At 38.1% G+C, this 12,590-nt stretch overlaps 1 protein-coding gene across 3 annotated transcripts in view; it reads right to left on the bottom strand.

The window, feature by feature from the left end:
• The window catches only part of KLHL29 (kelch like family member 29), a 1,215,123-nt gene that overhangs the window by 261,839 nt on the left and 940,694 nt on the right, over positions 1 to 12,590 (bottom strand). For all 3 annotated transcript variants that reach the window (XM_029595999.1, XM_029596000.1, XM_029596001.1), the window contains one exon: positions 10,092 to 10,230. In XM_029595999.1, coding sequence (XP_029451859.1) covers positions 10,092 to 10,230 — 139 coding nt within the window. The remainder of the gene's footprint in view (positions 1 to 10,091; positions 10,231 to 12,590) is intronic.

Below are 12,590 nucleotides of genomic sequence, written 5' to 3'. Positions count from 1 at the left end.
CAATGTAGACAAGGGCACTTAAGAAAGAGCAACCCAAGTTTTAGCTACACAATGCAAGATTCCACTTTAGGAGTCACCACCCAGGAAAAGGATCTTGGCATCATCTTGGATAATATGTTGAAATCTTCTGCTCAGTGTGTTGTAGCGGCCAAGAAAGCAAATAGAATGCTAGGAATTATTAGGAAAGGAATGGACAATAAAACAGAGAATATCATAATGCCTCTGTATCGCTCCATAGTGCAATCATACCTTGACTATTGTGTGTTTTGGTCAATGCATCTCAAAAAAAAAAAGACATAGCAGAATTAGAAAAGTTACAGAGAAGGGTGACCCCTATGGGAGAAAGCTAACAGTTTAGAGAAAAGATGGCTGCTGGGAGATATGATAGAGGTCTGTGAAATAATGAGTGGAATGGAATGGGTAAACACAAATCGGTTGATTACTCTTTCTAAAAGTACAAAGACTAAAGAGACATTCAACAAAGTTACTAGGTGTTACATTTAAAACAAATAGAATATATATTTTTTTTACTCAGAGCATAAACTCTGGAATTCATTGCCAGAGGATGGGTATAAACTGTTAGTGTAGCTGGGTTTAAAAAAAAGGTTTAGACAAGTTCCTGGAAGAAAAAGCTATAAACAATTATTAAGGTGGACTTTGAGAAATCCATTGCTTATCTGTGGTATAAGCAGCATGGAAGCTATCTACTCTTTGGGATCCTGTCAGATACTTGTGACCTGGATTGGCCATTGTTGGAAACAGGATACTGGGCTTGATGGACCTGTGGTCTGACCCAGTATGGCAAATCTTATGTTATTTTTAAAAATACAAAATAAAGCCTAACTTGCTCTTTCATCAAAACTTCTAAAAATCTCAGCAATTTGCAGTCTCTCTCACTACAAAAACCTGTACAATCAAGCTAATTTTGAGTGTGCAGATATCGGAGACAATAATTAAAAAACAGACAAACCAGTTTGCCCATGGAAAACCCTCTGAAAATTACACACTTCTCCCTCCCTCTAAAGTGGGGAAAAGGGGAGGCATTGAGAATTCCCTCTCAGGATTTGAAAACTTGCCTCACAGTATTTAAAACAAAGTCAAGTTTGCTATTGGAGCATCCTGGGGCCAAATTATCTACAGGTTGTGTGTGTGTTTGTGTGAGGAGTTGGTGGAGGAGGGGGTAGGTGTCAACCCTTCAAATAGCTAATGTTGCTGTTATGGAAGACAATTTGATCCTCCACAAGACTAAAATATTATGGAACACTACTAGGAAAAATACATCTTGAGCTTTATTACTGTTCCTAGATCAAGTTCAATTCCATCAAATATTAAAAAAAAAAATACTTGATGGAAATTTAGAAGCTCCCTCCTGGTACATTTCCTCCTATATCAAAGATCCTATTACCTCATACTATGAAGCACAGGGATAACCAAGTTGAAGGAGAAAATAATACTTTGATAACAGATGATAGTTTGGATATTTCAGCTAAACTAGAAAGTTTGCAGGAGACAATTTCTCGTGCCATTCTACTGGTACCCTTCATGCTCAATAGAGACTGAACACTGAAGATGTTTTTTGTTAATAAAAGTAGTTTATTTTTTGGCCTTGGTTAGTCCACTATCAGAGGACATTTTTTTCCATTTAAGTGTGAAAACTGTATCTCAGTTTGTGCCTATTTTATTTTAAAATGTATCTGTGCGTGTATTATTAAGTTTTATAGGAATGACCTGGAACAATCTCTTTTCCTGAGAATATTGTTCTGGTCCTCATCTTTCAGGTGTACTCAAGGGTGCATGGTAAGATTCTTTTTTTTTTTTTTATGTTCATCATTTGCGAATGATGTTAATCCCTATCTTGTTTATTTATCTTTTTTTTTTACTTCTATGCTTGAACCTCCTCCAATTTGTGCAGTACAGTATTCATAGGGCATTCGAATCTTTGTATGTAATTACAGAGAACTTGATTGCCATTTCCTTTTTATTTCAAATTTATTCTCTTTGAATATGTTTAAATTATTGTATAAAAAGAAAATCTGAAAACAAACTGATACTCTTTGCAAAGAAATTTCACTATAAACAGTGGGCTTGATGAAGAGATTCACTGGTGCGGACTTTCCCAAATCCAGTCCTCAGAAAGCTCCTGCAGACAGGTCTGGATGTCTGGATATTCACAAAGATTATTTATTTCATGTAAGAATCAGATTACATATTTTGGTTCCCCCTAAAAAAAAACAAATCTGTTGGGGATTCTCAGTCACCAGATTTGGGACTTTTGATATGACAAGTCAGGATTAAGATCACTAGATGCTTAAACAGTGGGACTCGATGGAAGCTATAAAACATCATCGGGAACCTTTAAACTTAACTTCTGGCTAGCCATGAGACTAAATCGACTCCCCCTCTTTTCCTGTTCAGAAGTACTACAATAATATCAGAAACATTGTGAAATGAACAGTTTCCACCAAGAAAAGTGCAACAAGCTGAAAAGAACCTCATTCTTTCAATTCAAGCTATTCCAAGATAACTGGTCTTCCTGATAACAAAGAAACAAAAATAACAAGCTGAATGGATCCTGTGGCGCTCGCTGCAACCTAAAAAAATATCAGACTGAGTTGCAATGACAGCTGTCCCCGGCAATCCAATTCAGCTGCCGTACAAAACAAATCCTGTAAAGTGGAAATTTCCATTCCCTTTTCCCAGCATGCAAATTCAATAAAGCATTAAATGCTTATGAATCAATTGTAGGAAAAATAGAATTCTTGAGAAATTTAACTTATAACTAGTGCCAAGCTGAAGGTATAAGATTTTGCAGTTGTACTCAGCCAAATAAATGAAAGCCCTTCATAAAACTATTTCTGCATTTAAAAATAAATGACAACATTGAATAAAACAGGTTACTCGAGTTGTTTACTGCAATCCTTTTACAATTTTAACAGCATATGCAGAGTTTACCCTCCTAAATGCCAATATGCACTGAACAACGTGCTTGAGGTTTGGTCTTTGGCATGATTTAAAGTGACTTCTCCTTATTCTAAGCATGTTCTTAATATTGAATGGGGTATATTTTTAACATCTTAGTTTATTGCCCAACTTGAAAAAAAAAATGTGGACAGTAATGAGCGTGGATCCTTGCTGTGCCCTGAGGAAATATACCTTTTGCCCCCAGATCAACAAAGAGTCCCCTGGTGCAGCATAGGAAAAAAATACTATACAGTAAAATGGACACATATTGGGAAGCTATTATGAAGCATGAAAGGACACCAAGCCTGAGCTGTACATTTCTGTGCTGATTTCCTGAGGAAGTTCAGTACACCTCAGTCGTTTCGTAACTGAAGCTCCGTCTTTTAAATTTTTAAATTAACTTTTTCTTTGCTTGCTTTCACTGTGTTTATATTTTGCTTTTTATTTTCTATTGATTGCAGACAGCAATAATATAATCAATGTATAATATACTTTTAATGTTTGAGGTAAAAGATTGTTTTGTTTTTTTTTCCTACTTAAACGTGCCTCACTTTGGCAAGTATTCAACAGGGTTGTGAAAGGTTTCTCCAAAGCCAAACCATATGGAGATGACTTGCTATGGCAGGGGTTGGCAACTCTGGTCCTGGAGTGCCACAGGCGGCTCTGGTTTTCAGGAAATCCTCAATGAATTTGTATGAGATATATTTGCGTACAAGAAGCAGTGCATTCACATTTATCTTGTGCATGTTCTGAAAACCAGACCTATTTGTGGCACTCCAGGACCAGAATTGCATAATGTGCTATGGCTTAGTGTGGGAGTCGGGATCTTCATCACAAGTTTGTGTTCTTAGAGGTGACTTGGCAGCCACAAAGCATTATAAAATATTAAAGGTAAAGAATAGTTTATAGTGATGAAAGGGTGAAGTAATAGCTTTTTGTGTCCTACCAATATGAATAGATCATTCTAGATTAATTCTTGTGACATGAGGTTAGCAGAATCACTCTAAGCAATAACCATATAATCTATTGTCCTTTACTTTTTATAACTGTTAGCACAGTAACAAGTTTTAACTCAAAAAATGCATATACTGGATGGAATTTGTAAAACAAAAATGGGTAAATTTTTAAACCCTGGATCGTGTAAATTCCGGGGTTTATGCGCATGGCCGGGCCTTATGCGTGGCCAGGCCCATTTTCGAATGGGCCTGGCCACGCGTGTAAACCCCGGTATGCGATTAAGTGCCAGGGCCTGAAAAGGCGGTCCGGGGGGCAGGGAAGGGAGGGGCTGGAGGCCATTTGCCACTGTGATGGGGAAGCACTTGCCTGCAGTCGACCAGCACGCGCAAGTTGCTTCTGCTCCAGAGGAGCAGCAACTTAAAAAATAAAAAAGAGTAGGTAAGGTAGGTTAGGTTTAAATAGGCTTAGGGTATCTACTTTGTTTTTGTGGTTTTTGTAATATTTGATCTTAAGAACTGCATGTTTGATTAGCAACCTTGATATCTTGGTTTATTATTACCTGACAGTTTCTGGGGCATATTCACATTTTACTACATTTTGGAGTAGATTTTAAAAGGTGCACACGCTTCCCGGCGTGCACATATGGATACGCTGATTTTATACCATGCGGGCGCATGCTATAAAATTGTTGGGCCGCGTGCACATGCGCACCGAATTTTATAATCCACGTGCGCAGGCGGTGAGTCGCAGGGGAGCCTAATTTTAACAAAGTATGAGCGGCGACGAGATCGGGCCTCTCCCAGTTCCCTCCCAGTCTGCTCCATCTCATCAACGCGCATACTTTGTTAAAATTAGGCCCCCCCTGTGACTCGCCGCCTGCACATGCGCACGTGAATTATAAAATCCGGCGCGCATGTGCACGCGGCCCAACAATTTTATAACATGCGCACGCACGATACAAAATCAGCGCATCCATATGTGCGCGCCGGGAAGCGAGTGCACCTTTTAAAATCTACTCCAAAATGTGGTAAAATGTGAATATGCCCCAGAAACTGTCAGGTAATAATAAACCAAGATATCAAGGTTGCTAATCAAACATGCAATTCTTAAGATCAAATATTACAAAAACCACAAAAACAAATTAGATACCCTAAAGCCTATTTAAAAATTTAAATGTAGATTTTAGAAGGGCTGCGCATACGCCCACAAACATGCGAAATACGCGCTATGTTATAACCTATGTGTGTAGGTTATAAAGTACTCTTCATGCGCACATCTACGGCTGTACAAGCTCCCTGTTGAGGGAGGGAGGGAGAGAGAGAGAATAGAGGAGAGAGGGATAACCTCTTTATACATTGCACAAATCAATTCCTTTTCATTAAGTATAAGGTCAAAAACTCTTTAATGAGGTCAATTTTACAATGGATACTTCTGAATGTGTCTGTAATACCCCCCCCCTAATCCCAACCTATCTCTTGAAAACTCACCCCGAATCAAAGTGTCCCCTTACAATGGTCCATATATATATAGAGTATCAGACTGAGCCTTATAAAGGGTCTCTCTCTCTCTCTCTCTTCCCCAATGTTCACCAGACTCCTGCCCCTAAGTAGGAGCTGTAGCAAAGTGGCATGCGTAAGATACACATTCAACAGTCCTGGCTCTGCACATCAATGTACACACCCCCTTCCTGGCTATTTAAAATTCACATAGCTCCAATGCCGCACACACATCCGGCTGTTTTTGCACACGTAAGGCTTTTAAAATCTGCCTTTTATGTGGCAGCATTAACACCAGAAAAACATTAACAAAGGAAAAGCTCTTAGATTAACATTATTAACTGTAACTGAATAAAAAAAATTATGTTAAAATATCACAAAAAAAACCCCTCCAACTGATTGAGATTTAGAAATGGAACAATGGTACCCCCCTGGGACTTACCTCTCCCTCAAGGGGTTGAAATCCCAGCCAGGTAAGCTCAGGCCGGTCGGGGAGAACAGAGGGCCCCAAGAAGGCTCAGTTTTGATATTTTTTTTGCTTGTTTGGGGTTTTTTTCTTTCTAATGTTGATTTTGCTTTGGAAAACAGATCAAACTGAAATAAACATTAACAGAACCAAAAAACAACCACCTCCAAATGGGAAAAAAAAAGTTGGCCTATATATTCCTAGTCCCTTGGGACACCGCTGCTCCATTTAGAAACCTCAATCAATCATGCTTTTTTGATATGTTCATGTAACATTACTTTTTCATTCAAATATAGAAATCAATCTAAGGGTGTTCCCTTCATTAATACTTTTTCTGGTGTTAATGCTGTTACACGTGTGATGACAACTGATTTTTGTGATATTTGATCTTTAAGAATTGTATCTTTAATCTTTATGTTATTTTCCCTTGATGATGGGTTTTTATTGGTTTCTTTTTTTCATCTGTGACTGTAAATCTCACATCATCTTATGTTTGCTTATTTGAAAAGTGAAGACCCATTTTTGGGTCAACGCAGTTGATGAAAACAAATCTATGCACCTTCACTTCACATACAAACTGAAAACCATTACTGTGAAGTAATTACAACTGTAGATAAATGAAAGAGAAATAACTGGGGTTCAGTTGCGTGTGGGCGCATGTGTACACGTTTGCTGGTGCGCACACATGGACCTGCTGATTTTATAACATGCACGTGTATATTTCGTAGATGCGTGTGGCGACGCATTAGAGCCTATTTCCCTGTTCCTTCACAGTTCGCCCCAGTAAACCCCTTAGCTAACCTGCCTCCCTTTCACCCTACTAGCCCCGACTCCTAAAACCCCGCTGACTACACTAAATTTGTTTTATTTTACTACTTACCCGCAGTCCATAACAGCAGCAAGTTACGCGGTCGTCAGATCCCGGCACGCGCTTGCGCATGACTCTGACTTAATGATGCTGTTCCGGCCCACCCATGCCCTGCCCCCACCCCTTTTTGCAAAAACCTTTCCAATGCGCGTACCAGGAGATACGCGCTTGGCTGCAGGCCTCTTAAAATCAGCGCGGCCCGGTCACGCACATATCTCCCCGATTTGCCATGCGTAGGGCTTTTAAAATTCACCCTTATCCTTTTTCAAGTCTCCACTTCCTTCAATTTTCATGTGTCCTCTTTCTCTGTATCTCAATTTCTGTTTCTTCCAACTGCATCTCTAGGAATCCTCGACTTTATCATATCCTTCCAATTTCTGTCTGAACTCTCTGCTGTTTCCCTTCCATGATCTCTCTGTGCACTACTGAAACAATGGTCGTAGTACACACGTTTCGATTTTAGCACCATCATGAGACCTTCAGTCTCTCCTTCTGCTCTTCCTTTATTTCAGAAGTTCAAAGAAGCAGCCAATTTGAATTGTATTTATTTTCGCACATTATTCATTTTGATCCGTTTTGGTTTTTTTTTAATGCAAATTACTGGGGCAGTGTGCTTAGGCTCATACACATACTTTATTACACGCACTCTCTAATAATTAGTTACAATTTTTTTAAAATACATTTTTAGTTATTTTTTAAAATAGCATTGCATTGTGTCTCCAAGGCAGCACCAGGGTAACCTAAATGAGGCAGTAGTTATTGCCCAAAAAGAGCACTCTCATGACTGCCTTGTGTTTCCATGACGGCACTGGGTTACAGCCCCAAAACTGCATTACATGCCTTCACTAAGCGTCCAGAAAGGCAATGGGGTAACCTGCACAGATTACAACCCTAAACAGCAGCAATATAATTCTACTGGGAGTCCTAGAAGGCTGGAGAACCTGCATGGAGGGACCAATCATTTATCCCAAATTCCAATGAGCAAGGATGGAAGCCTGGGTTGGCTTAAGTACTGATTTTGTCAGAAGCAAAGCTGAATATGGCAAGTCCTTAAATTGCTCCTAGCAGAGGGCCATTGCTCTAACATGCTGGGGACAGTTTTGGAGAGCAATAGTAGAAAAAAGGATTGAGGGATGAGGTAAAAGATGTGGGATGAGGGAGTTGGTGTTCGGTTGAATATGGGAACTCATATGTGCATCCGCCCAAAGATCATGAATCTCAAATGGGAATACTGGATGAGCCATTGGCATTTTCGACTTTATCAGGTTACAGTTTTTGTAAAATTAATTCTGGACAGCTTTTCAAACTAATAATTGAGAGTCCTATCTGGCCTTACATAAATTAGTATTCAGGTATGATGCTTTGTAAACATTTTTTGTCATAATTAACACCTACTTTGCAGTATCACAAATAAACAAAATTCGAAAAAGGTATGGTGGTGTCAGCTTCAGTTGTGATCTATGTATCAACATTAATGTCATCATATAAGAAAAGTGTACTCAGCAGGTTTGTTTTGTGTATCAAAAATGCTGTATCTTTGTACTTTTTATGCAGGCTTACTATGGATGCACAGCCCTGTATATCTTTATTGATTATTTAGGTTTGCTCCATGGGTTTTCACTTCTACGTCATACTATTGGATAGAAACGATGCTTAGCGTAAATTTTCCGCTATTATTCCACAAACACTGGGGAGACTTCCCACCCATCCCAAAACATTCTCGGTTTGGTAGCTATGTTGACTAGAAAAAGGCTGGACTAACATTCTCCTAAATGTTTTGGGACAAACAGCCAGGACTGGATACAAGTACCCTGGGGTTCATGAAGTCATCTGACCACCATAGTCCCCACAACTGACTTACAGCAAGAACAGATCCCACTTCTCATAGCTTATGCCCCGAGGAGATGGTATGCAAGCTATACTTTTAATAAGAAAGATTTTAAAAGAAAAGTGGGAAAAATCAAGATACGATGCGAAAAAGCATTCAAGAAATATTAAAAGTAAGCAAGCCTTAGTTCCACAAAATAAAATATACATAAACTATTTGGCAAATACGTTTTTGATAAATGATGCATAAGAAATTCATTTATATCTACATAAAGAATTTAATTTTATGAATCTTACAAATAAAAGGACCCCACCAGTATGACTTCCTGAAACAAATACAGTCACTGTAGTGTTAGTCTGCAAATTTCTGTACGGAATTTGAAAGCAAGCAAGAGGTTTCTTAGCTCCCCACGCCGAGCACGGTCTGGCTCCAAGGCTGCTCAGAAAGAGACTGAAAGGCAAAAATCGCAGTTGGATTAATTTGCTGATGATTGAGAGAAAAATGAAAGTTATCTGATTTTCCTTTGCTACTCTAGCTCACCAATTATAGGACTGTAATCACTTATTTCTTTCCAAGGATATGAAGCATACAAATTGAAAAACCAACGTAATGGAAAAAAAAATCAGCATGCACTACTAAAGAACTAATTAGCTAGGAACAAATAAGGGAAAATGCAAAATCAGAGAAATAATGTTTTGAAAATGTAAACAGATCTACTCTACTGTTTGCTACAGTAATGCTTATTAATGCAAAATTAGTTTAAATTATGCATGCAGACAAGAATGTGTTTCGGGTATCATTATTAGTACAAAATTAGGACTGTACAATTTGCACTGTACTATTTCCTACAATAACGATTATATTATACTAATAAATTGAGCAATATATTTGGTTTACAGATAGGAGTCTCTAAATATTATTGTCAACCTTGTATTGTTAGCATTAACTTTTAGCCTTGCTCTAATAATTGTGTGGCCTATTAAACTTTAGTCTCCTGTTGACAATAGTGCATACAGCAAAGTCCCTGTAGAATACGGACAATGCCAGTTAGCCTGTTTGTATGTAAATTAAAAAAAATTAATACCAAAGTTTCAGTGGTACATTTAGTTTCTTGATTTATGCATGAGACAGAGTATAGATTTTTGGTCTATTTTGTGCTCATATACAGTATATGCTTTAGCAATTTTTTTTTTTAATAATGGTTTTAAAGATTGAATTGTGGTAATGGGGCATTTGCTTCAGCCAAAAGCGGAAAAAAGGGACACCAATGATCAAACTTAACGCACTGTAAGAGGCGGGTATGTAAGAAATGGATCTGAGTGCTCACTTTGAAGATAACATTCAAAAGAGGTGGAAAGAATGGCTACTGGCTCTGTGACAGGAGGTTCAATCTTCATAAATCCTGCAAGAGAGGGGGAGGAAAAAAAACAACAAAACAAACAAAAAAAAAAACAAAGCCACACAAATGTTTCCTACAAAGGAACAGAGCAGATCACAGCTGGAAGGAAGGCAAACCTTTTAATCAGGTCCTTGAAATACAAGCTGCAGGAAGCTAGAACATTTTGGTGGACTTCAAACTCTTTGCCTTCAACAATAATTTTCAGGTCTGTAAACTCTTTCGCTGTGCGCTGCTGGTTCAGCTCCTTCAACATTTCTGCAGAACAGAGAAGACAGACATTGCCAGGGTTCCAATTAAGAGGTTTTGTTGTTTGTTTGTTTTTTTTTTTTTTAACTCAAGTAGAGAATTAGGACACAGTTGATATTGTTGGCAACACTGGGTCAACACTGACAGTAAGAGAGGTCACGGACAAAAAGCACGAAAAATAAAAATAAAATAAGCAGGAACCGGTAGGTCTAACAACTAAAAAGAATAAAAAAGAACAAACAAAACAATCCTACTTTTGGAAGGGTGAAAAAAAGATACTTCAGCATTGACAAATCGGGAACACAGAGAATGCATTGTCACGGAAAAGTTAAAAATAATTTGTTAAAATGAAACTTTCTTCAAATGCATATGACTTTTGAATGTACTTGATGAATAGTAAGTAAAATATGATGGTGATGTTATGAGAACTGGATATGGTTTAATGGAATCAAATCACAAGACCTGTAGGAACAATATATCCTCAACGCATATATACTGTATTATTAAGGGTGTTAGAATTGTCAGTGACAAAATGTAAAGAATAATGATAGCAAACAGTATTATTCAACTTGTCATTACGTCTCATAAAAAGCTGCAGCATACATTAATGGTTATTTTCATCTGCTAAGAGGCTGACAATGAAATTACTATGAACAGAAATTACATAGCAAGGGCTTCTACTATTTTGTACCATTTCCTTCTGTACTGCACTGAAGAGCTCCTGCCTCATTTAGAAGTTCAGGTTGCTTCTTTTTGTGTTGTTTTTTTCTTAAACAAGAATTCACTCTTTTGCATCAAAGAAGAATACCAAATATAACCTTTGGAATCATTTGCAATCAGCAGTAGGACCTACCTGACAGACCACTTTCTGTCACCCGCCAATCTGCATTCAGGGCCCAGGAGAGCAGCAGGACACATGTCTTTGTTTGTGACTCTCCCACTAAGAACAACTGGTAAGACAGTTTCCATGCTCAAGAATGAAAGATTTTTTTACCCCTACACATTTAAGTCAATCAATCAATCTCCATACAATGTGGGGCACAACTTGTGTGGTACAAGAAACACAACCTCTGTTCTGAAGTCTTTGTTAAAAATGTAAACTGCTGGAGCACGTCATAGTGGTGGAAATGCAGAGAAACAGACATTTATGACAAAACTTGAATTAAAAAATAAAATTTAGGTTTTGCTCTTGTTTGCTTTGCAATAGGTCAGGGTCCTTTAGCATGCTCTGGACAAGATAAACAAGGTGTCGTCTTGGGTTCATTATGGTGCTTCTCCCTGAAGTGAAGACAGCTGGTATTTACCTATCACCTCCCTACAAAAAGCCTCTGAAGAACCAAGCAGGTATCTCCTTAAGAATCGTCTACAGTGTTTGGTGTTAGAAACTAAAATTAAATTTACATACATGTCTGAGGAGGAAAGGAGAGAAAGAGGAAAAGTAACATATAAAACAGAGAAAGGAACCATCAAAACTAGATGTTCTTCAACCCCAGTAAATAAATGTCACCATGCACAAATGCAACTATCTAATGGAAACACAGTAGTGCCTAAGAGGCTAATTATCCTGTGCTGAAATGGGTCAGTGTTCTCAAGAGACGGAGCAGATCATTACACTTAGTCCTGAAAGGAAAAACAGACATTTGTCACGTCCACAGTAGAGGAAATGGACCACTTTGTCCTAAGGCTAAGGCTGTGGGAGTGTGATTTTAAACACTTATTTCAGCAAAAATGTATTGCAATACAAGTGAACAAAAACAAATGTTAGAAAACATTAAATCCACTTGTGTCTACTGAAACGGTATATATTTAGGTGCTCACAAAGAAGGACTGAACTCAGAGACATTGAGGTATAAGAAGAGGAGAAGAGACCTATCAGCTGGCTCCAGAAGCAGAATTAGTAAAGAATTGTCTTTACACAGCAACAGAGAATGTGATAACGATTGTAGAAAAGCCTGTCTATTCTGCTCAATTTCATACATTTTTTATAGCAGAAAACATTTAAACAGACAAATTTCAATTTGGTTCAAAATTGATGGAAATTTTTCATTTTCCTTAGATCCATGGGAGAAAACTAAGCTTCCTGGCTGATCTGGGGAAAATCTGAAGCAAATATAAAAACTGTACAGAAGGATCCTTAAATTGGCACTGAATTTTGTCAGATCTTCAGATCTACTTTTTTTTTTTTTTTTTTTGAAGATTTAAAGTAGAGTTTTGGATTTACTTAGGATTTTACATAGGGATGACAGATAAGGACCAATTGACCCACCCTGTCTGCCTAGTGGTTCCCATGAACACTGCTCTAGCTAAAGTTACATCCCAGCAGTCAGCTAGACAAGCCTGCCCACCTTCAGCATATTGCTCCTTACACG

This window comes from Rhinatrema bivittatum, chromosome 3 (assembly GCF_901001135.1).
Source record: "Rhinatrema bivittatum chromosome 3, aRhiBiv1.1, whole genome shotgun sequence".
Taxonomy (NCBI): Eukaryota; Metazoa; Chordata; class Amphibia; order Gymnophiona; family Rhinatrematidae; genus Rhinatrema; species Rhinatrema bivittatum.
Note: the sequence above shows the minus strand (reverse complement) of the source record. Positions and strands in the feature narration are given on the sequence as shown.